The following is a 25,126-nucleotide window of genomic DNA, read 5'->3' on the forward strand; positions in this document are numbered from 1 at the left end:
TAAAAAGTAAAAACAAAACAAAAGACAACTCCCACCTCAATCTATTGCAGCACCCCAATCTCTATTACCTCAATCTATAGAGATACGATCTTGTGAACCTAGTAGTTCAACCAATCTAACTAAATTTGTCTTAGGTGTGTTGTCCCTCCTTATGTGGAGGTACATAATTTTAGGAAAGTCATTTGTTTGTTTTGCACATTGATCGTAATGGACGATGTGCATGGATGCATTAGTTATAGGTTGGTTAAATATAGTCAACTTTGTGACTATAAAAGCATGATGCTTATGCCTCATTTTATATTGACTCAAGTGTTTTCTTTTGAGAATAACAATGAGGAGTTGATAGAGGAAGAACCAAAGAGAGGTAGAGTATACTACAAGGGGTATCCAATTGGATACAAGGGCTCAAGTTTGGCATTAAATTTTGAGCATTATTTTGTACAAGTTTATTTTTTCTCTCATAATGAAGGTGAATATTCTCCGTGGACGTTGGCAGGATGTTGCCGAACCACGTATATGTTGTTGTTCTCGTGTGTTTGTCTTCTTGGCTTATTTATTTATTTCCATTATACATATATTATTGTGACGAGGTGATATATTCCCAATAAGTGGTATCAGAGCCAAGTTCGTGTTCGTTGATCGTGGTATTCGATCAAGTTTCATCATGGCAGGGATTGTCACCTCACAATTTAAGGTGGAGCGATTTGATGGAAAGGGAAATTTTACTCTATGGTAAACGAGAGTAAAGGACATCCTAGTTCAACAGGGTTTGGAAAGAGTGTTGAAAGGAACGAATGGGAAACCGAAGAAAATGCCCAATTATGATTGAGAGGATATGGAGTCTAGGTGTGTTAGCACAATTCGACTCTGTATAGCTTATAACATTATTAACAATGCTATGAATGAAGATTCTGCACCAGCGTTGTGGGAAAAGTTAGAAAAGCTCTATCTTACCAAAAGCTTGACCACAAAGTTAAATCTGAAGTGAGATTTGTATAAGTTAAAGATGGAAGAATGTGGGAATCTCATGGAACAGATGAATGTGTTCAAAGGTATCTTGAATAAACTAGCAAGAGTTGATGTCAAGATTTGAGGAAAAAGATCAAGCCCTTTTACTTCTTACCTCACTTCCCGATTCATATAACAACATAGTTACAACAATGTTGTATGGTATAAGGATACGCTGAAGTTGTAAGATGTCGAATCAACTCTCTTGTCAAATGAAAAAAGAAAGATAGTTGAGGACACTCAGGATTCAGTCTTGGTTGCTCATGATTTGAATCGTAGAGGAAGACAAACTACTAAGGGATCTAATAGTAATAGTAGGTCTGGATCCAAAGGCAGTGCAAAGGGCAAACAGTGCTACAAGTGTAAGGAATAAGGGCACATAAAGTTCGACTGTGCACAAAATTACATGGATATTGCTGGAGATGTTCTCACAGTCTTCGCAAGTAACATTTCTTCTCAAAGTGAATGAATAGTAGATCTGATTCGACTCACCATATTTGCTCCAGTAAAGAATATTTTGATACGTCCCAGAAAGAAGAGGTAGGTCATTCTCCTAACCCAATGACTTTAAGCTAGTATGGTGTCATGGATGTAGGAACGGTAAAGATCAAAATGTTTGATGAAGTGGTGCACACTTTGGGTGGTGTGGCGTATGTCCCACAGTTGCAAAAGAATTTAATATCTTTGAGCCAGTTGGACTCCATTGACTGCAAGTGTTCTGTTGCAGGGGGAGTCATGAAAATCATACGTGGTTGTATAGTCCTAATAAAAGGAGAAGAATGTGGTGGTTTATATTGTCTGGTAGAGAGTACTAAAACTCCGACCTCAAAGGTGGTTTAGAAACAGAGTGCACAATAAAACAGGTACTTAAGACGGGTCTTATTTGCGGGCAGAGCAGAGACTCGAGTGACATGTTTCCAAGGTTCAGATGATGGTGAGAAAGAAAATCATGTTGGGGAAAGAGGCTAGTGATTGTTAACTCGGTGTAGTTACACATTAGCATTGGCCGTTAAGAATTAAGGGGGAGTTAAAACCACAAATTTGATTTGGGTTTTGTGTAACTGGTATAAGGACAAGGTCAATGGATCGTTTGTGGTATATACAAACAATATCTCAGGTTGAGATGGATTTCGAGATTAAAGTCAAGAATTGTCCTCCACTTAAGTTGAGAAGGGGAGATTGTTGGGTGTGTACGTTGTCCCTTCTTATGTGGAGGTACATAATTTTTGGAAACCCATTTGTTTGTTTTGCACATTTACCGTAATGGACGATGTGAATGGATGCATTAGTTATATGTTGGCTAAATGTAGTCATCTTTGTGACTATAAAAGCAAGAGGGTTATGCCTCATTTTATATAGACTCAAGTGTTTCCTTTTGAGAATAAAAATAGGGAGTTGATAGAGGGAGAACCAAAGAGGGATAGAGCATACTTTTAGATTTTAAAATAGGCTGTACAAGGGGTATCCAATTGGATACAAGGGCTCAGGTTTGGGATTAACTTTTGAGCATTATTTTGTACAAGTTTATTTTTTTCTCTCATAGTGAAGGTGAATACTCTTCGTGGACATAGGCAGGATTTTGCCAAACCATGTATATCTTGGTGTTCTCGTGTGTTTGTCTTCTTGGCTTATTTATTTATTTATTTTCATTAGACATATATTGTCGTGACTCATGACGAGGGGATTTTTCCCAACAATTTGCACCAAGGTTTGCTTGCTTGTTATATTTATTGTCTCATGTTTTTTTGTGCCATTAATTAGTTTGCTTCACACTTAATGTGATGTACGGATATTTCTATTTTATTCCGTTGATTTACACGTTTAAGTACTAAACTCATCTAAGAAGAATTTTTTGTCATCTATCTAAGTAGTACTCATTGACATTGCAGATTGAGGTTCTGGTTTAGAGCAAAAGGAAAACATTCAAATAGGTAGGGGCTGGGTTTTGACAGTAAGGATTGTGAGGAGAAAGAGAGGTGAGAATTGAAAGAGATGATCCTTGTTTGACAAAAATGTCCCTCATAAAAAGGTCATGTGCACTACACATGATCAAACTTAACATAAAATTTGAAATTTATAAGTACGTATCTATAATATACCTATAGGGGGCCGGGTGAATAGGTTAAACCTAATTTTTGATAGGGAAAAATTTACAAACATGACACGTACTTTGATGGTTGTTTCATTTCAGGACATTAATTTTGCTTTGTGTTAATGAATGACACATACTTTTATTTTGTGTCAATTAAGGACCATATTTTTTTCAGTTTTTATCTCAACTTTGGTTCGACGTTGGACCCATCAAACTCCATCAAATTTAGAAAAATTATATTGGATTTAAAGATATGCATCTTCTCTTTACAATCATATAAAGATAACCCAAATCGGATCTCTACAGCTCCAGATAATCGGCCCCAAAGTAGGGTACTCGAAACTGTCCGATTTTCCAGAGGTCTGATTGGACAGTTTTGGATACCCTACTTTTAGGCCAATGATTTGGAGTTGTAGATGTCCGATTTGAATGATCTTTATATGGTTGTAAAGAAAAGATGCATAGCTTTAAACCAAGTATAAGTTTGCTAAATTTGGTGGAGTTTTGATGGGTCCAATGTCGGGCCAAAGTTAAAATAAAACAGGGTCCTTAATTGACACAAAATAAAAGTATGTCTCCTTCATTAACACAAATCAAAATTAATGTCCTAATGAAACAACCATCAAAGTATATATCCTGTTTATAAATTTTTCCTTTTTTGATACATGCAAAGCAAACACAAATACACAATCCACAATACTTAATATTTGTTTTCGAGTTCCACTAAACCGTCTATGGTCAATAGCATGTAAGCTCACAAGTTTATAATCAAGTTAACATAATAGAATTAAATTATTAATTAAACAAGACTAACCAACTTAGGTAAGTATATGTATCAAGATCAAGAGTTAATTACAGCAACAGTCTGGAAACTTTACCCCGAGTCTCACTTAAGTCGACGAACTTTACTTTTAGATTCTTGGGTCTACAAATGTTTCCACGTTACTCACTTCAATCTGCTTCGTAATTTTTTCTCAAATCACCATCAAATATTTGTACATTACAAGCACATGATTGACTTTTGAAGGGCAAAAGCTTTAAATTTTTTGGTCAATGTGTTTGTCACATGCAAATATTTGACGGAAATGGAAAAAATAATTGATGGAGTGGATTGAAGTGATTAACGTGAAAATATTTGTGGACTAAATACTCAAAAAGTAAAGTCTATAGACTCAAGTGAGACTCGGAATAAAGTTTGCAGACTGTTGATACAATTAAGTTTAAGATCAATAGATATTTATAACTAATTTGTTTAATCTAAACAATCAATTTATCAAGCATTTAACGCAAGCAATGATAATAAGGAAACTCTTCCTCATAGTGAAAACCGCGAGACGCAAGTTTAAGAAACAACATCCACTATGAAGTTAAGGAGTATAAGTAAGACTTACAATCAGAAGCTAATCCAAACCCCATATGCTCCACTCACACCTATCATGGTTTTTTGAGTCGTTGATTTTGTTTGCTGATCTTATGACACCGAATTTCTCCAGTGGTTTGGTAGTTATATTCTGATCTTAACTACAAATGCTTATTATGTTGAGTGTCATATATAATAAGTTTCTAAGATTTTTTTTAATAATTTTAGGATTAATTGGTATCATGATCTTACATCAGACATGATACAGATTTTGGCTTTTACATTATATTAATATATGCTATAACATTTCTCTTCATGATTGTTAACATGTCATTGATGTCTCATGCATTAATTTTACATGCACAAATTGACCTTTATCTTTTTTGGATATATAGTATTTGACTTGATACATCAATAATATTTATGTGGTTATAAAATATGGTAATATCCAATCAATGTCTTGAGCAGCGATGGGAAAACAATATAAATGTGCTTTAGATAGTAGGTGGGGACAACTGATAGGATTGAGCCAACTACAAGTTATTTAAATGAATGGTGTGTAGGCTGATTTTCAAAACATGTGCATCTATAAGTTTACAGAACTTTTCTGCATGTCTTCATCCCTCACATTTTAAGTGTGACGTTGGTGATGATGGTGTTAAGAAGAACACTAGTAGGCATGATGATTTTGATCGTGCTACTTTGATATAGTGCATTTGAAAGGATTCTAATAAAATGGCATGATTTAGACATATGTGGATGGTTGTAATTGACCTAGAAGTAACTAGAATTGCCCGAATGATGTGGATACATGCCATATATGACAAATGACTCTGATAGCATGTGTGTTTGATGACAGGTAAACACAATTAAGTACCACATTTGTGCCCTAAGCCTTTGATAAATATTCTAGGTGGACTTCTTGGATTATGTTGATGTATATATCATGCATGTCCAAATACGAAATGTTTACGATTCTACAATTTATTTTATGTTATAATATTTAGAAGTGGGTTATTCATTTTATTTCTCTTGGACTTGGAAGCTATAGACTAGGCTATATGAAAAGCCAATAGACATGTAATTAGCATTCGCTTTTGTTCATCGGAATCATGGAAATGCAAAATCATGAGGGCACATGTTTCATTCTCTTTCAGCTTGAGTTCAAAACCATGCAATTGAAGTTGTTAGATAATTAGAAAACTAGTAAGGTAACATAAACTATGGAGAACCAAAAGGAGAATGATCTTTTTTCTATAAGCTAAATGTGTTTCTCGTACTTGTGTGAGCTCTATGTCTGCTCTTGGTAGTTGGTTTATATATCTAAACACATAATTTATATTGTATTCTATATATTTTGTACTTATGTATTATGGATATCTGTGATTATTTATGTGAAATTCTGTTGTATTTTCTCTACTTTTTATGAATTAAAAGTATATGATTTTCTTGTCTTTTTAAATTGCAGGTACCTCCAACTTTGAGATTTGCAATGGATGGTGAAATGCCTGAGTATTTGCTTGCTAAATATTTGACTTTGCAAGTAAGTTTAACCAGGTTTCAAGGTATTTGTTTCCTCTAAAGTATTCATAAAATACAAAAATGTAAATTATTTCAGTTTGATAGAGCCCATGATTTTCAATTGTTTTGTTGAAATCTAACTTTATGAAAACATCCAGTCTTTGTGTTGTTGCCACTTGATAAATGATTTTGATGTGGCAGATTATTGGTAAAATATATGTTGCCGGTGCAACATATAAAGCTATGAAGTTTGTTCGTTCCACTGTTATAGTTTAAATGTAAGTGAACTTTTAAAGGTCTTTACTGCAAGTATGTATGATCATCCAGTTAATTTGGTTGCAGTTGTCAGTTACTCATTTATGAACGATGAATTCAATTTATGTAATCTCTGTATTGGACAAATGGAAGAAAGGATGACATTATGCAACATGGTTATTGAAGCTGAGGGTAAAAATAGTACGTGTTGTCCCTGCTGATAGCACTGCATACAAGTACCTTGAGGTTAGTGGCACTAATCATCAAATACTATGATAGCTCTCTCTCTCTCTCTCTCTCTCACACACACATACACACACTCACAAAGGTATGTCTATTTGTGCATGTATATTAGCAGGTATATGCGTTCATGTGCATGTGCGTTATAATGGATGGTTGGATGTGTGTGCCAACATATGTATGCTTGTTTTTCTTTGATGCATGCTGTGATACCCGTGTCCATTTGTCATCACATATATATAGGTGCTACCTAGCTTAGTATGCCAAAATCAGGCAAGAGTGTGTACATCAGCATTCATGATCTCATGAACTTTGTGGCAAAAGGCCCCATTGTTGAGTTCAGAAGTCAAAATCCAGTTCAGTTGAACGAGGTTGGGAACAAGTCTTGCCTTAGGGCTACACATAGTGTTTTTCTTTTGCCTAGCTTGTCATAAAGTTATTATTTTTTTATGAGTGGTTTTGCAACATATGATGTTCTCTTTGCATGTTAAATACATTTGTGTTGTCTAGCATGAGCTATATAATGATATAATTTGCATCGCAAGATAAGACGTCTATACCCTATGAACTTGTGTACAGTGATGATAAAACAAGGTAATTTATGCAATTAGATATCCACGTTTTATAAGTTCATTTCACGATCCAGTTTATAACATTGTACCTTTCTTGTGTATTAACTTTCAAAACTGAAGTGCATGCTTTGCATTCAACATGGACATGCACTCTAGAATTTTATGTTTTACTTTTCCATGGTTAATGCCACCTTTAAATATTTTCTAGATGTACCAATATTATAACTTCAGATTTTCATAAAATAATTTCACTGGGATTTCAAGGGCCTTTGGAAATCATTACAAATTTCTAGTGCACTGATGGAGCCTTTGCTATGTTAGTAGATGAGAGACCAGACAACATTTTTAGATAATTTTTACACCATATGTACCTTCAAGTAAAGACAAACCTTGGTTCTTTCTTTCATTTTATTTTCGTTTTATTTTTATTTTTTTCTAATGCCCCATCATTTTCATTTAATGTCTATGGGTGTTCTCCCAGTACCTGTCGCAGGGAAGACTATCACAATATGGAATATGTACAATAAGAAAAAAGAGTTTGTGCGTTGTCAAAAGATGTCCCTTGCTCATACAATTCCTTTTAGTAATACACATTCTAAGTTGGTTAGAATCCTAAGCTAAAATAAGCAGATATTGTTCTACAGTATTCTTTTTAAACACATATGCATTTAAGTACTATATTGTCATCATCTTATTAGTTCCGGTGTTGTCCTTGACTTGTAACCTTGTCATTTGTAAGTCTATGTTAAATGTAAGAGAATTGAATGTTAAAATTTGTAATTCATATTCTACATATAACTTTAAACATATTGGTCCTTTCTTTTGATCTGCTTAATATTGGTCCCTAATTGTCGATAGATTTTGGAATTCATTTGTATTTAATGAATTTATTTTGTTTACATTTAGATTTCTTTCTGAGTACAGATTTGATGTCTCAAAACTAGAGCCACTGGTGACATAGGTGAGTAGCACATAGATTAATCTCATATAAGTTAGATCTTCAAATATCTCTATTTTTGCGAGTCATTTTTCAATTATTTTGCAGCCTCATTCTCTAGATAATCGTGCTTTAGCAAGAGAATGCAAAGACGTGAAGATTAACAGAGTATATATTGGATCTTGTACTGGTGGAAAAACAGAGGATTTTATAGTTGCAGCTAAAGTTTTTTTTAGCATCAGTAAGAAGTCAAATCTTTGTAAAATGAGTATTGAAATATTGTTAACACATGCCGACTTGAATAAACATCTGAGTGCTTCTTTTTTATCAAATGCATGCATGCATACATTGCACATATGAATCATCACCAGTGGTATGAATTGCATGAATCCAATTTGTAGATGACATATGTGTTTTGTTAATGAAAATCTATCTCAATATATTTAATACTCTACATTTTCTTTATTGTATTACCTATTAACAGTATGTGCTTTAGGGGTATGCTGGTGCATTTGGACCTCTTGTTTTATTATGTTTTTTTTTTTTGGTCAATTTGGGGTTGTTGTCACTTGCTTAGGGAAGTGTTCGTATATTAGTACTGTATAGCTCGTCCTATTGTATAGATCAACTTGCTTAGAGATTTTCTCTTTTCTTGGTTAAGATCTAATTGCTTTAATACAAGGCAAAAAGGTCAAAGTACCCACATTTCTTGTGCCTGCTACTCAAAAGGTTTGTCATGCTACAGTAACAATTGCTTAGGCGTCAGCATTCCTTATTATAAATTTATGAAATCCATGATAAATGAAATCTTATATTGTTTATGCTAAAATTTATAGGTTTGGATGGACATGTATAGTCTTTCAGTGCCCGAATCTGGTGGCAAGACTTGCTCATAGATATTTGAGGAAGCTGGTTGTGACACACATGCAAGTCCAAGTTGTGGTGCTTGTTTGGGTGGTCCTAAAGACATGTATGCTCGCATGAATAAACCAAAGGTGAGTTTATTCCTTTAGCTGCACACTCAAAATGATTTAACCATGCTCTCACGTCCTGGGGTAGCCGGACCTCATAGATCATTGCACCTCACTATATTATTGTCTTTGATAGGATTAGGACTGGCCGTTCAACTTTTGGGGGAGTTCTCATAACCCCATTTGCAGATGATCTTAATACCATTTTGTCTTTACAAGTATGTGTCTCAACAACAAACAAGAACTTCCCGAGCCGAATAGGCCACAAGGAAGGCCATATATATCTTGCTAGACCATATATTGCTGCAACATTTGCTTTGACTGGTTATGTCACCGACCCAAGAGACTTTCTGCAGTAGGCAATATCATCACAAATCTCATCAGTGTATGTTTACTTTGTACTTTTCTGCTGTAAATCAGGCAATTAAAAGAGTAATGAGTTTTCTACACCCATCCAAAAGTGTTGTATGCTTGTGATTTATCAGGTCAGTTCCATATGTATTCTATGTGAATTGTTATTCCAAGTGCTATAATGATACATGAACAGAAAATAAGGAGGGTATCTCAGTGAACATTACTAGACAACTTTTGATGGCTTTTGCTTGTATAAGAAGGTTTCTCAGTTGACATATGATTATGTTTAATGAAAACTTCTTACTTACAATAGGTGTAAATGTCTGTTTCATAGTCGTCTCTCACGTGTTGATCATATGACTGGATACTGTGAGATTGAGGTATACACCTGTTGTGAAGGCAAATTTTATCTAGAAGTGAAAGAATACAATAACAAGGAGAGAATTGCAGTTAATTTTGAGCAATTTCTCTATTCTGAAACAGAATTTAGGTTATCCTATTTCTTGCAAGTTCTCTACTCTCAGCAATGGAACAGTGCTTCACAGATAGAAAGATTCTGGGCTTTCATCATTTTTATTAGCCATTTTCAGTTTCTTGATCTTGCAACATAGCATGTTCTTAGTCACCCCAAAAAGTTTGTGTATGATTATATAATTAGAAGAAATTACTATATAAAAAGGAAAAATGTGGAGTTGATATACACGATCAGGATTTAAATACACCTAATGAAATTCTTTTTTATATAAAAATTGTGAGTTCCCAAGTAATTTTTCTTGAAAAAGAAAAAAAGAAATAAAAAGTTCTATGTGTAAACCTACCAACGTTCATGGTTCACTTAAATAATCAATTTGGACCTAATGGGCACCAATGATTGGGAAAATCCATAGGTGGAGAACTTTACACCTTAATTGCAGACTTGCATTGGTTAATCATTGTAACCAGTTTTTGAATGTTAAGATTTTTAGCCAACAATAGCACCTAACACCGAATGGGTCACTCCTTGGGTTTTCTTGACGAGGATAGACTTAAACATATATAAGTTCATTTAAGGGTCACATTGGGGATTCACTTTACAATATAGTTTTTTTTTTTTTTTAGTTGGGGAGAAGGGAGATTGAACTTGGGTGCATTGTGGGTAATTCTACGGCCTTCCAACTGCGCTACCCAACAACTGCCACTTTACAATATAGTTTAGAGATTTGTTAACTTTCCATTATAACAAATCGAAAACTATTTTTTCTTTTTTTCTATGAAAACTGTTTAATTATATGTTGATCATTTAAATGTTTATTAGATACATCGTGTTTGTCTATTTATTTGAACGCAATTATATGCCTTAGGGTTAATTTCATGAGGATCCTTGAAGTTTAGCTCAATTACAATCAAACTCCACAAATCTCATTAATGACTTGCACATCCCTTATTTTTTACTTAAGTACAATTAACTTAACAATTATAGAGTCCAATTGTCTTTTTGCTGCATAGAAAAAGTGAAGCATAATATTTATTTTAAAAATATTCTTCACTAGGGTGGTTGTGCCACGTATATGGTGCGGCCTCTAAGACTCTAATAATTTATTGGCATGTGCCCCTATTTCAAATAAAGTTTGCAGTTTTTTAAATCTGGTAGAAGACATGGCACCATAATAGTGGGTGGTCCTACTATACAAGTGGTACCATTCTCCCATTTAAGACTTTTTTCTTAATTTTAAGGTTAATATATTAAGAATAAATAAAATACTCGCACGTACATTGATGCATTATTTTGATTCGGGGATTCCAAACATTATTCGAAGGGGAATGTTAGCTACCTTTCCAATTTAACTTCCTCTCTGACCGCTTCTCTTATATTATCATTTTGTATTATACTTTAATGATCTAAAACATTTATTTTTTAAATTATCATTTAAAGATCTCTGCAAAAAATCAAAAAACTGAAAAAATCGTTTGGTCATATAACTATTATAAAATAAATAGAGAGTGAGTTTAATTGTTACCAAAACCATATATTTATTTGATTACATTGCAAAGAAAGGAATATTTCGAAACCTAAAAAATTTAGACTAAACAATTGAAACTTTTAACAAAATTTTGATAATTTTGATTCAGTAATATTTCGAAACAAAAACAAAAAAATAAATTTCAAGAAAATTTTTGAAATTTAATTTCATGCTGCAAAGTGAGAAATAAGAGAGAAAGTTGAAGAGGAAAGTAGCTAACATTTGTTTTATTGGAAATACAAATTTTATGTAAAAAAGAAAATTGCAATAAATAAATTAAATAAAACTTAAGGTACTAAAACGTAAATTTAACCTTAGACCGAAAAAAAGTAAAAACGTAAGAATGCTGTTATTTTGCACACCCTTTTTTTTTCTTTTTGCACACCATTTTTCTCTTTTTTTCTCCTACACACCCCACACACTTATCTCAAATTCAAAACCTCTCAACACACACCTAACCCATTACCAAAATACCCTTATTTCATTACACACCCATACACCCCATCTTTCTCTTTTCCACTCTCTCTCCTTCCCTCTCTCTCTCTTTCTCTGTCAACACACACCCGCGCAGCACCACCCTCCTCGCAGCAGCAGCACCACCGTGCGCAACACCACTCTCCCTGCATGCGCACCATTCCTCTCATTCTCTCTCTCCTCCCTGCTACACCACCCTCCTCGCAGCACCAGCACCGCGCGCAGCGTCACCCTACCTGCATGCCCACCATTCTCCTCTCATTCTCTCTCTCTCTCTCTCTCTCTCTCTCTCTCTCTCTCTCTCTCTCTCTCTCTCTCTCTCTCTCTCTCTCTCTCCCTACTGCACCACACTCCCCGCACTCACCACCATGCCAAGCTCGCATAGCCAAGAAGCCCCAACGTTCGACCACGCCGCCGACGCAAATGAGCTCGCGCCTGACAGCTTTGCCCAGCTCACACGACCACGCCGCAGTGCCAGCCAAGAGGATGAATCAGGCCGTTTGACAGTCATTCGCCGAAACTGGCAGGTTCGCTCGGCAGCCATCCGTCGAAACCGGTGGGTTCGTTCGGCAGTCATCTGCCGAAGCCGTTAGTTTCATTCGGTGGCTGTCTACCGAACCAACTGCAGCGACATAGAAAGGGAGGGAAGAGAGAGAGAGAGAGGAGATGATGGTGCAGCAAAGAGGGAAGAAGACAGAGAAATAGAGAGAGAAGAGGGGGAGGAGGGGCTGCCGGGCTGGTTGTGGTGAGGGCTTGGAGGGGGTAGTAGCTGTTTTGGCTTAGGTAGGGGGAAAAAGAAGGTGGTGGTGGTGCTATGGTGGTGGCTGTTTTGGGGGTGCTGTGGTGGTGATGCATGCAGAGAGAGGAAGATGGTGGTTAGTGGTGGCTCGGTAGGGGGAAGAAGAAGAAGGAAAAAAAAACAGGGGAAGGGGGTCCGAACGAGAGAAAAAAAAAGAGGGAAAGAGGGAGGGGCTGTATGGTCTTTTTGTTTTTGTTTATTTTTTTTTTTAATAGAGGTGTGCGAAAAGGAAAAAAAAAGGTGTGCAAATTTGAGTAAATTTAACCCTATATAAGGAAACCGGCCCCGTACAAGTCAAATGTCAAGCGGTCTTCGCTTTCTCGTCCTTGAATCACAGAGAGAGGGGGGTGTCAGATTCCAATCCCTAATTAGGGCAAAACGTGTTTCCAATTGCCAATTGGAGGAAGATCAACGATCTAATATTGAATCTATTTCGCTCTGGTTAGTTTCCAGTTTTTTACTTCATTGTTTATATCATTTCGTTTCTCGTTTTGGGATTCTTATGTTTTGGCTTATGCGGCATGGCTTGTGGTGTTTTTTTTTTGTTTGGATGATTTGATTTGGTGCTGTCTTGGTGAATTAGGCTTTGAAGTTTGTTTCTTGTATTAGATGGATTTGTAAATTGATTTAAATTTGTAAATTTGATTTGGGTTTTAGGGTTTGTGTTCGACTATCCCAGTGTGTCTATTTTTTTATGCATGTATATGAAGTGCAAAACTGATCTTGTGACTCCGTATGATTATTGAGCGGAAGATAATTAGTCAATTCTATGCTGATTAATTTTGATATGTCCTGAAAGTTAGTGATGCAAAAAATTAGTAGACTGGAAAGGTAAACTGATTATCAAAGTGGTAGATGATTATCTTCTGAATCTGGTTTGAAAGCTTGGGACTATGTTATAGTGGTTTGTAAGGGGAAAGTGTTTGTGCTTTATAGTCATGTAGATAATTAGCTGATTTTTCATTAAATATGGTTTTGTAGAAGATTGTTTTCTTGCACCACCCATTGGATCATTTTGGCGTTTTTGAGATCAACTATCAACTATCATTTACATTAGTTTGTTTAACTTTCCTCCTGTTCAAGTTATCTAATTAAAGCAGTATAAATTCAGTTTTGAATAGTGTCATTCGAGTCCATGTTTTAATGAAATGGTGGAAATTGGCCTCTGTTTTCCAAAATGACCGCATTGGGCATACACACTAGTTTTGAACTTAATTTATCTGATCGTATATACTTATTATAATTTATAACCACTTGTAATATCTACTTTTTTCAACTAAATATAGTCCGGCTAATATGATGGACAAAATATGAGGGACAAGTGAGGGACAACACATCGTAGGGTTGGATTTACTTCAATTAAGTATTGGTTTTACAATTGTGATAATCCAACCCCGGATGTGTTGTCCCTCATATTAGTCTGACTCCAACTAAATATTCTTGCGGGAATATCCCCTCTTTTTGAACTGAAATCCCACTCTTAATGCTGTGTGGATATGCACAGTGCGAAGCTGTGTGGATATGCACAGTGTGGTCTTTTCAGAAAACCAAGGCTCATTCACAGCGTTTTGTGAAATTGTGGTATTCCCTTTTTCATTTTATTCTTCGGGTGAAATTTACTTTTGCCAACATTAAAATTATCTCATATAGTGCTACATATTGAAAAAAAAAATTACAAAGATTAGATGAAAAATCACTTCAATATCTAAATAGCTTGGAAGCTTGCTTGTCAAACAGTGAATTCCTGTAAACACCCTAAGCAAACTTGGCTCTTTTCCAATGGACAAAGGAGTGACTCCTGGCCTCTTTGTGAATGATGGTTCATTCATGGAAAAGTTTAAACAACTTCAACAAGAGAAGGAGAAAGAGAAGGGTGCTGCTGTAGAGGAGTCTAGACCAAGTAAAGTTGTATCAGGGATTTTGACTCCTAACCCTAACATTGGGAAAACGAGTGCTGAATTGAAGGCTAATGATACACACAAGACCACCCATTCTGCTACAGGTGGCAAACTTGCTTTCAGCTTGAAACAGAAGTCAAAGGTTGTGGCGCCTCCTGTTAAGTTAGGTGCAGATGAGGATGAAGATGAAGCAGATGCCACTAATGTGTCAGGCAGTGCACCAACTAAACGACAAAAGTTGGTTCAGCCAGATGCGTTAGAGGAATCATCAGGACAAGTGGATGTTGGTAATTACTGTTTTTTGCATATCCTCTGAGCTGGTTAAATTGAAATGGAATGTCTTTGCAGTCATTTTTTAATTGAGAATGGGAGGTGTAAAACTTTTAGTTGTTCTTACCTTTAGAATTTTGTTTTTTAATCAAGTAAATTACTACCAGAAGATTTAAGTGAAGTAAATTGAAGTTGTCCCCTTCATTAAGTACCCTGTTATTGAGAAAATTATCTCAGTAATTGTCTTCTCTACTCTTAAGTGGTGTGGATGAAGAGGACAAAACATTCTTGAATATTTCTTGTCTCATGAATGCAGCTTATTCCTTAAGTTCCTATCAACATTGGGGGAAAGAGATGTTCAATGAAAGAATTGGAATATGTGGCACGCCTGCTACAAGAGTAATTTGCATTCCCTTGTTCATGCTCTCGGTATTAATCAGTTTTATAAGTGATATGCAGCACCACCTTCCCCAAGTGATCCTACAGTGAAGATAGTTGCTGACAAACTAGCAAGTTTTGTGGCTAAACATGGAAGGCAATTTGAGCATATTACTCGCCAAAAAAATCCAGGAGATACCCCTTTCAAGTAAGTACTATGACATTTTGACCGATTAATTATGTTTTCTGTTGTCTCCAATATGTCTGTTGGCCTTTATGAAATCTCAAGGGAGAATGATGTGGAGTATGATTCACTGCAGCTTTAGGTTATATGGGTATCATGTTATTTAATGTTTTCTGGTTTGGTGTTCCCTCTTCCACTTATGGTAGCTCATATGCTCTTTGCATTGATGCTTTATTTTGTTTGCAGATTTTTATTTGATGAGAGCTGTGCTGATTACAAATATTATGAATATCGGCTTGCTTATGAGGAGAAAGCCCTTAAACAGACCTTGGATTCTCAAACATCTCGAAATGGTTGGTACTAAACCATTTTTTTTGAACAAGTTCTTCTAAACCATTTTTGTTGAAAAAGTAAGAGCATCTGTTCAAAGTTGGTGGACGCATCCTGGCTAATTTTAATTGTATTTGTGTGGGTTTTTTTTTTTTTTTGGGGGGGGGGGGGGGGGGGGGTGTGTGTGAAGTTCAGGTTTGACCTGGAATATAATTCTTAGATATTAATCTTGACAACCTTTTTTGTTGTTATTGCCCTACTGTGTGTAGGAGGAACGAGTATGTCAGCTTCTAAATCCACAAGTAGTTCTCAACGATCTAGTTTGAAGCATCCAAATTACCAAACTCCTGCCTCTGCTTTATATGAACCTACTGACGATCCAAATTCATTTCATACAGCATCAGGAGGAAGGATAGGTATGTAATATAACATTTTCTGTTGCTTTCATTTAAAGTTTAGCTTTTTTTTTTTCCTTTCCTTCAACTTTTAGATGTGATTTAAGTCTGATTTTACTTTTCCTTGCTGGGATATGTGGATTATATTCTGCTTGTCTATTTGTGTTGTTTGCTCCATTGAACTATATGGTTTAGAGACCTTTAACTGATTTTTATTTTTTTTGGTTGATCCTAATCTTACTAACTTGCATTTCCAATTATAGGTGAGTATAGTGCACCAACAGGTTCAGATCCTATTGCCATGATGGAGTTCTACGTGAAAAAGGCTGCGCAGGAAGAGAGGAGGAGACAACCTAAACAGTCAAAAGATGAAATGCCCCCACCCGCTTCTCTCCAAGGTTCATGATTGAAACCATAAATTGGCTGGCGTTATTAGGAAGCATTTCCTATTATAGCTTTAATTTTGGATCAGTTAGGATTAGGAAGGATTTCCTATTATAGCTTTAATTTTTGATCAGATAATTACGTAAATACATGGCCTCCTGATGTTTCTTTTCTGTGTAATAAATACTCTTTTTTTTTTTTCCAATTTTCTGCACAGCATCCGCTCTTAAAAAGGGTCATCACATGGGTGATTACATCCCACAAGAAGAGCTGGAGAAGTTTATGGCTGCTTGTAATGATGCAGCTTCACAGAAAGCTGCCAAAGAAGCTGCAGATAGGGCAAAAATCCAGGCTGATAACGTGGGTCATAAACTTTTGTCTAAAATGGGTTGGAAAGAAGGTTCTCTCTCTCTCTCTCTCTCTCTCTCTCTCTCTCTCTCTCTCATGCAAACACACACACACACACACAGACATGCTGGGCACATGCATGGATGCTCATGTGTAGTGGTATGTATCATAGAAGATGATTGAGTTTTGATTGTCTATCCAAAAAACAAATCTTTCTTTGAATGTATTGCAGATTGTTCAGTTATCAGTTCTTAAATTTTTCTTATGAAATTATTTTTCACCTCACTATTGGTTTCTATTATTTGTACTATGCTCTTGTTGTTCATAGGGAGAAATGTGATGATGTTATCTGATTTCAGGCGAGGGTCTGGGAAGCTCCAGGAGAGGAATTTCAGATCCAATAATGGCAGGTAATGTGAAAAAGGACAATTTGGGGGTCGGTGCTCAACAACCTGGAGAGGTGACTCCTGAAGATGATATATATGAGCAGTATAAGAAGCGGATGATGCTTGGTTACCGTTACAGACCCAATCCTCTGGTATGTACCTATTTTTCCATTTTCTCCTTTTGTTTTATGTGTGTTTTTCCATGTTTACCATTTCATTTTTAAAGAAAATTTCTCATCTTGCAGTGTTAGCTTTAACTTTCTGATACATTGTCTGAACTTTTTGTGTTGCAGAATAATCCACGAAAAGCATATTACTAAGTGATTGATTATACTCTCCTAGCCATATATTTGTGAGGTTGGTATTCGGAAGTTCATTGGAAGTTGAACTACTTTATGAAGAAAAGAAATTTGTGTTGGTAATTTGTGACAGAACAAATTTGTATTTGAAGTGTATGTTTTGTGAAGTTCATTTTTAATCAGAAAACAATGTTTATCCTTTTTAAGTTGAATTTGTTTCTCCAGCATTATAAGTCATGTCATGTCCAAGGAACTTGCGGCTTGTTTGGTCAGTGTGGTTCGGGGTTTGGAGTTTTCAGTTTGGGTTATGAATATGGGTTTTGGAATCACGGGTGATCTTGTGTTTGGGTTCTAGGGTTTGGCATTTGGCGTTCAAGTCTCGTCTCTGGTGCAGGTTTAAGGTCTCGAGTCAAGGTCTCATGGCCTGGGGTCGTAGGTCTCGGGCGTGTATCTTGGGGATTGAGTGTTGAGTCTTAGGTTGCGCATGTGGGTTTTGTTCTCTTGGGTTTGGATCCCAAGTCTTGAGTTGGGCCTCAAGTGTCTTTGTCGCAGGTTTTGGAGTATAGGTTCCTAAGTCCCTTGTTTAAGGTCTGAGTTAGGATTTAATACCTATCGAGATGGTATTTGAATTTTTTTTTTGGGTTGTCAAACGTATTTCCCATTTTTTTTGTCTATCCCATCAGTGCTTATTTACAATTTCAGGTTTGCGATCCTGTGAGGGTGAGCTAACTCCAAAATAATTCCATATTAAAGTCCCTGCCATTCTCTAAATCTAAAGTTGCCAAACATGGTAATTTGACCATGAGATTTCAATGGCAAAAAAATAAAAATAAAAGACCCATGAGATTTCTAAGTCTCACATAATCGCAAATCTCAAGTCCCTCACTCAAACAGAGTTTATGGCATTCAGTCCCTTTGACAACAAGAGAATGCCGCAATATATGTGAAAGCGCACGGGCATTGATCCCCACACTGCTCTAGCAATCGCTCCGTAGTGTTTTCTGTATATTTATGTCATTGCCACATAAGTACTGTATATTAATGTGATTGCCCCTCAGTTACAATTGTTCTTGAATGGAGTTTATAAAATTTTAGGGTTCATAAGGATTTATGCCTTCAGATGTAAGTTTGAGGGCTAAAGCCCTAAAACTCTAGGGATTTAACGTGATTGTCCTACAGTTACAATTGTTCTTGGATGACGTTTATAAAATTTTAGGGTTTATAAGGATTTACACCTTCAGATGTAAGTTTGAGGGCTAAACCCCTAAAATTCTAGAGATTAAACACTAAAATTTGAATCTTAAATCATAATCTAAATACTTTAAAAGAAGAAAAAAAATAAATCAAGTTATGAATTATGATTGTGACCAACTCGTCATGCAATTCTATTTTACTTGCTTAATCTTTGGACTCATTTTTACGTAACAAATTAAATTAAAAGTTGAGTCAATTTGTCATATGAATTATGATTTTTTACAATGTCAGATCTCGGGAATTTTTCATCACACTTTCTGTTAAAAAAAGTATGTGCGTCATACTGGATAATTTTTTTTTTTTTTTTTGTCTTTTTTAGCTTAAACAAATTATCAAACAGTCTTTATTCTTAGGTTTTTCGGAAACTTAAAAAGGCCCTAAAATAGGCCCCTAATCCCATTTAGTATTTTGTTTAGGCCTAAAAAGACTAAACAACCCTTTAAAAAGGGTCTTGTGCCACGCACATACTTATTTTTAACGGAAAGTGAGATGCAAAATTGCCTAGATATGACATTGCAAAAAAAAAAAAAAAAAAAATTAAGATAGCAAATTGACTCAATTTTTTATTAGGTAGTGAAGTGATAGGAGCCCAAAGTCCAAGTATGTGGGTAAAGTGTAAACAACCAATAAAAGAATGTTGCTTGGCCAAATGATTGCAACAACATTTTTTAACTAAACTCATACCTAAGCAGAAATAGCATAGATTTTTAGTAATTAAAAAAGAGAATTAAATTTAATATTTAATCTCAGCTCACCATTTATAATATTGTTATTTACAGTTTTATTACTTCCTGTTGATGCCCAAAAATGGTAGAGCAGTCAACGTCGAGTCGAACCACGTAGGCCCGTTGACCCACCACTGAGCGGAGGACACGTCGAAGTGGGGCAGGAACGGGTAGCTGGGTCCGACTGGTGAGTAATAAGATAGAATGATATTCGGAGCACCCTGCACAGACACACAAAAGTGAGCGGGTAGGACACCGGTGTGGTGCCGGCCAAAGGTCCTCCGACGCTCAAGTCAGTGTTCAGAGAGATCTGAGAGCAGAGTGAGTGAATAGTATAATAATGATTTCAGTCGTCCTTTTGTGACAAGAAGGTACCTCTTTTATAGTACCTTTGGAAGAGTGTCAACCAATCTGGTGATGACACGTGTCCCTTGTGATGACTTGCACTGTAGGAGCGCCACGTGTCACCGGTCTCGAGGATCCGAGTGAGTTGACACGGGTCGGGGCCTAGGAGGCTGGAGCTTAGGAGGCCGGAGCCTATGGGGCCAGAGCCTATGGGGCCGAAGCTTAGGAGGCCGGAGCCTATGGGGCCGGAGCCTATGGGGCCGGAGCTTAGGAGGCCGGAGCCTATGGGGCCGGAGCCTAGAAGGTCAAGGCCTAGGAGGCCGGAGCCTAGCGGGGGCGTAGCTTTTGGGTCTAGGCCCAAACGACATGATGTTAAGCCTTGTGTGACTTGTCGTTATGCCCAGATGATTAATCATACGAACAGAAGTCCCCCAAGTTTCCGAGCAAAAGATACTTCTTGGTTGGGAACTTTGTACACAAAAGAGTCCGAGCAGAACGACAAGTAACCACACACTTGTTCCTGCTTAAGCTACTGTCTAGAAGTCCCCCAAGTTCCTGAGCAAGAAAGCTGTACTGTAGGAAAACTTGGGGGGTTACACATGAAAGATCCCTTTTTTTTTTTTTTTTTTTTTTGAGTTTCTGATCACCCTGTATTCCGAGCAGTAGACGCTTCGTGTAATCCCAGTGAACCTCGTCCGATTTTAATGGTGGGATGTCGCCCTTTGTAAATGAGAATCTGTATTCCGAGCAGTAGACGCTTCGTGTAATCCCAGTGAATCTCGTCCGATTTTAATGGTGGGATGTCGCCCTTTGTAAATGAGGATCTTGAATTAAATGGTAGAGCTCAAATATAAGGATTCCGCACCCACATCTTCCTCTTTTTTTTTTGTGACCATTGGAGGAGAGAGAGAGCTGCCCCTCCCTTTTTTTTTTTTTTTTTTTTTTTTTTTAAGGATAACCAAATACAGCTGCCTCCCTTTTTTGTTTAGATAACCAAATATAGGCTCGGCTGTTGTGGAAGAGTAGTGCAGAGAAGGGGTCGGCTCGGGTGGGTGGGGGTAGTGCTCGGGTGCACGGGTGCACGGGTGCTCGGGTGCGCGGCTGCTCGGGTGCACGGGTGCACGGGTGCACGGGTGCTCGGGTGCACGGGTGCACGGGTGCTCGGGTGCGCGGCTGCTCGGGCAGGAGGTGGTACAAGTGGATATGAGCCTTGCTGAGCACTGGGTAGGCCACACGCCTTCATTCTTGGACTTTGTAATTTATTGGGTGTTGTTGTGTTTTTGGCCAGGTACATAGGAAACAAGATTAGTGGGTCGGAACCCGTCTGAGCTGTTGAAGCCGCGGAATACTGGTAAGGATTGGGTTGTCATTGCTCTTCCCTTTGAATTGATATTGTGAATATTGGCTTTGATAAATGGTTGGTGGTTGAGCATGTGAAAAGTGATAGAGTGAATGTTGTAAATTTGGGGGTGGAAGAGCACATATGAGGGGTAGGAAACCAGTAGCGATCTTGATATGTCCATGGTGTTGTCTTGGTATTCCGAGTACTTCCCATCTTGATTTTTGTTGTTTTTTTTTTTGATGGGCAGGTGTGCGGGGCGGAAGCCTGGGTTCGGGCCGGGGCTGGTGGTGCACTAGGCGGAAGCTCGGAGAGAGCTGGCGTCAGGGGCGCAGAAACCTGGGTGGGTGCGTGGCGAGGAAGCCTGAGTGGGTGCGCGGGGCGGAAGCCTGGGCTCGGGCCGGGGCTGGCGGTGTACGGGGCGAAAGCTCGGAGGAAGCTGGTGTCAGCAGCGCGGAAGCCTGGGTGGGTGCGCGGCGCGGAAGCCTGGGTGGTGAGCAGGGCGGAAGCCTGGGCTCGAGCCGGGGCAGGAAGCCTAATCAATGCATTGCAGGCCGAGCTACTGCAGGCCAGGAAGGAGGCAGACCAGGCTAGGCAAGAGTTGGAGCAGTGCGAGGAGGAGCTGAGCCAAGCCAAGCAGGTGGTCTGTTAGGGGCTGGCAGTAATGATGGACATGCCAATGTTCCAGAAGGAGGTACCCAGGGGGAAGAGCCCGAGGATGGAGCATCCACAGGTGGGGAGCATGACATGGGAGAGGATCCCAAATAAATGTTTGAAGCAAACATGGCCCGAGGGCAGGGGTGGGCGGACCATCGCCCTATTTTTGTTTGAGTTATATGGCGGGTCGGATGTAGCCCGTACCAAATTACAAACTCTTTTGATTATTCCCTTTGTACTTTATGATATTTGGATGATTTGGAGGGTGTCCAACCCGTTATGGGGTAGGATGCCCTTCTTTTGAATACATGGTACTGCAGAATGTTATCGAATGCATGGTACTTAGTTTCCCTTGGATGCATGAAATTGATTTTTCTCTGAATGCATGGTACTTAGTTTCCCTTGAATGCATGAGATTGATTTTCCCTTGAATGCATGGTACTTAAGTTCCCTTGAATGCATGTGCCACAGCCGCGCTCTGAATGCATGGTACTTAGCTTCCCTTGAATGCATGGGCGGATATGGGCAGGGTCGGATGTCTGATGGCCCGGGGGTCCATACAGCCAATTAAGACTTTGAGAAAAAATGAAGAAAAAAGTGTCCGTGGTAGGACTTCCGTGAATGCATGGTACTTAGTTTCCCTTGAATGCATTTGTCATAGCCGCGCCCTGAATGCATGGTACTTGGCTTCCCTTGAATGCATGGGGCGGGTATGGGTAGGGTCGGATGTCTGATGGCCCGGGGGTCCATACAGCCAATTAAGACTTTGATTAAAAATGAAGAAAAAAGTGTCCGTGGTAGGACTTCCGTGAATGCATGGTACTTAGTTTCCCTTGAATGCATTTGCCATAGCCGCGCCCTGAATGCATGGTACTTGGCTTCCCTTGCATGCATGGGGCGGATATGGGTAGGGTCGGATGTCTGATAAGTTTCCTCCCTTCGTTGCCCTCCACCTCTACCATCACCAAATTGCTTCTTGGTGAATTTACTGAACTTTTTCCCGGACCCCCCATGTTGGTTACCCGAGTAGGGCTTGGGCTGGGGTGGCACTATGATGGCCTGGTCGGTACTTGAGCGATCCATGGTGGGCGGCTTCTTCCCATATGTTTTAAATTCAGCAGTAGCATAGGCAATGGCCTCTTGCATGAGTTCTTTGTAGGTGCGCGGATTGCGGCGGTTGAGTTCAAACAAGAAGTCCCCCTCTAGGAGACCACCCTTGAAAGCAGCGAAGGCTACCTTCTCATCACAGTCGCGACACCGGGATCGTTCTAGCTGAAATCGAGTGATGTATTCCCGGAGGGATTCCCTGCTGCCCTGTCGGACTCGAGTCAGGTCATCCGTGGTGTAGATTCTATCGGTCTGGATGATATACTGGCCTAGGAAGAGCTCTCGGAGCTCGTTGAAGCAATCAACCGAGCCCGGAGGAAGTTGGTAGAACCAGTCCCTTGCACTGCCAGAGAGGGTAGAAGGGAAGATTCGACACTTGGTAACGTCATCAGCACCTTTGGACTCCAGGGCTGACCTGAAACTCATGAGGTGGTCATATGGGTCTTCCTTCCCTGTGTACGGAGTTATTTTGGGAGGTCGGACGTCGCCAACCGGGGGAGTAGACAGGATGCGAGCTGTGAAAGGTCCAGGTAGCTCCCTTATTTCCAAAGATGGGTGCCCACCATGACTTCCCCCCTCCACTCTCCTCAGGCGTTCGCTGATGTCCATGAGGAGTTGTTGGAGTTGGTCTGGTGGAAGGGATCCGCTGTTACCGGAGTCAGCGACTTGCTCACTTGTGAAAGTGTCATCTTCTGCGCGGCGCCCAGCCGAGAAAACCTGCTCTTCTCCCCGTCGTCGCTTGGGACGAGGAGCCTGCTCTTCCTCCAAGTTTTGGGAACGTGGGTTAGATTCACCCCGGTTCGTCCGCTGCTCTTCTCGCCGAGAGCGGTTGTCATCGAGCAGATGACGACAGTCCCGATAAATGTGGAACTCTTCAGAGCGGGTAGGATGCTCGCCAGATCGAGCCCGGCTGACCGGGTGGACAAGTCTCTTTTGGAAACCTGGGGGTGGATGGCTACCTTGCCCTACATCCAATTGGCGGGGAACATTTTGGTCCCTTCGGGGGGGATCCCTCATCTCACCACTCCGGAGAGTGGTGTGTTCGTTCCTGTCATGGGGGTTCCTCCTCTCACCACTCCGGGGAGTGGTATGTCCTTCCCTGTCGCGGAGGAGTCGCTCATAAAGCTGTGTTGCACCTTTTTGGAGGTCGAGCTGTTCCTGGGTTCGCTGGAGCTGAGCCTCCAATCGCTGGATGTACTCATCCTGGTCAGATTCGGCAGTCTTCTTACCTCGCTTGTCAACCAGCGGGGTGTTGTCGACTTGGTCGAGGATAGGGCCTCCGTCAGACATTGTGAGGGTTGGTAGCTCGGAAGCTAGGAAGCTCGGAAGCTCGGAAGCTCGGAAGCTCGGAAGGTTTTTGCACCTCAACTGAGGGTAGAGAATTCAATGGGGAAAAGTTGTAACTTTCCCACAGACGGCGCCAAACTGTTGATGCCCAAAAATGGTAGAGCAGTCAACGTCGAGTCGAACCACGTAGGCCCGTTGACCCACCACTGAGCGGAGGACACGTCGAAGTGGGGCAGGAACGGGTAGCTGGGTCCGACTGGTGAGTAATAAGATAGAATGATATTCGGAGCACCCTGCACAGACACACAAAAGTGAGCGGGTAGGACACCGGTGTGGTGCCGGCCAAAGGTCCTCCGACGCTCAAGTCAGTGTTCAGAGAGATCTGAGAGCAGAGTGAGTGAATAGTATAATAATGATTTCAGTCGTCCTTTTGTGACAAGAAGGTACCTCTTTTATAGTACCTTTGGAAGAGTGTCAACCAATCTGGTGATGACACGTGTCCCTTGTGATGACTTGCACTGTAGGAGCGCCACGTGTCACCGGTCTCGAGGATCCGAGTGAGTTGACACGGGTCGGGGCCTAGGAGGCTGGAGCTTAGGAGGCCGGAGCCTATGGGGCCAGAGCCTATGGGGCCGAAGCTTAGGAGGCCGGAGCCTATGGGGCCGGAGCCTATGGGGCCGGAGCTTAGGAGGCCGGAGCCTATGGGGCCGGAGCCTAGAAGGTCAAGGCCTAGGAGGCCGGAGCCTAGCGGGGGCGTAGCTTTTGGGTCTAGGCCCAAACGACATGATGTTAAGCCTTGTGTGACTTGTCGTTATGCCCAGATGATTAATCATACGAACACTTCCTAACCCACAAGTGCTCTAAAACTAAATATGTGTGTGTGTGTGTGTGTGTGTGTGTGTGTGTGTGAGAGGTTCTAAATAGTAGAAGCTTAGCCAGTGAACCGTTCTCAAGAAT

The 25,126-nt window shown here is 39.4% G+C and overlaps 1 protein-coding gene and 1 pseudogene across 2 annotated transcripts; both read left to right on the top strand.

Moving 5' to 3' along the window:
• The first annotated feature begins 1,006 nt into the window (after nucleotides 1–1,006).
• LOC147292189 (3-isopropylmalate dehydratase large subunit, chloroplastic-like) lies at nucleotides 1,007–9,315 on the top strand (annotated as a pseudogene).
• Nucleotides 9,316–12,888: 3,573 nt separating this feature from the next.
• Nucleotides 12,889–17,661, top strand: LOC147292190 (SWAP (Suppressor-of-White-APricot)/surp domain-containing protein / D111/G-patch domain-containing protein). 2 transcript variants are annotated; one of them, XM_086238397.1, is made up of 9 exons: nucleotides 12,889–13,024; nucleotides 14,321–14,768; nucleotides 15,211–15,337; nucleotides 15,560–15,666; nucleotides 15,913–16,059; nucleotides 16,302–16,436; nucleotides 16,640–16,822; nucleotides 17,130–17,308; nucleotides 17,450–17,661. In XM_086238397.1, the coding sequence occupies exons 2-9, from the start codon at nucleotides 14,363–14,365 to the stop codon at nucleotides 17,474–17,476; spliced, it is 1,311 nt and encodes a 436-aa protein (XP_086094523.1). In that variant the 5' UTR covers nucleotides 12,889–13,024; nucleotides 14,321–14,362; the 3' UTR covers nucleotides 17,477–17,661. The 2 variants fall into 2 exon arrangements, with proteins under 2 accessions (XP_086094523.1, XP_086094524.1); XM_086238398.1 differs by having other exon boundaries at nucleotides 12,908–13,024; nucleotides 14,305–14,768.
• The last annotated feature ends 7,465 nt before the right edge of the window (nucleotides 17,662–25,126 follow it).

Source organism: Dryas octopetala, chromosome 3, assembly GCF_963921425.1.
Source record: "Dryas octopetala chromosome 3, drDryOcto1.1, whole genome shotgun sequence".
In the NCBI taxonomy this organism is placed as follows: domain Eukaryota; kingdom Viridiplantae; phylum Streptophyta; class Magnoliopsida; order Rosales; family Rosaceae; genus Dryas; species Dryas octopetala.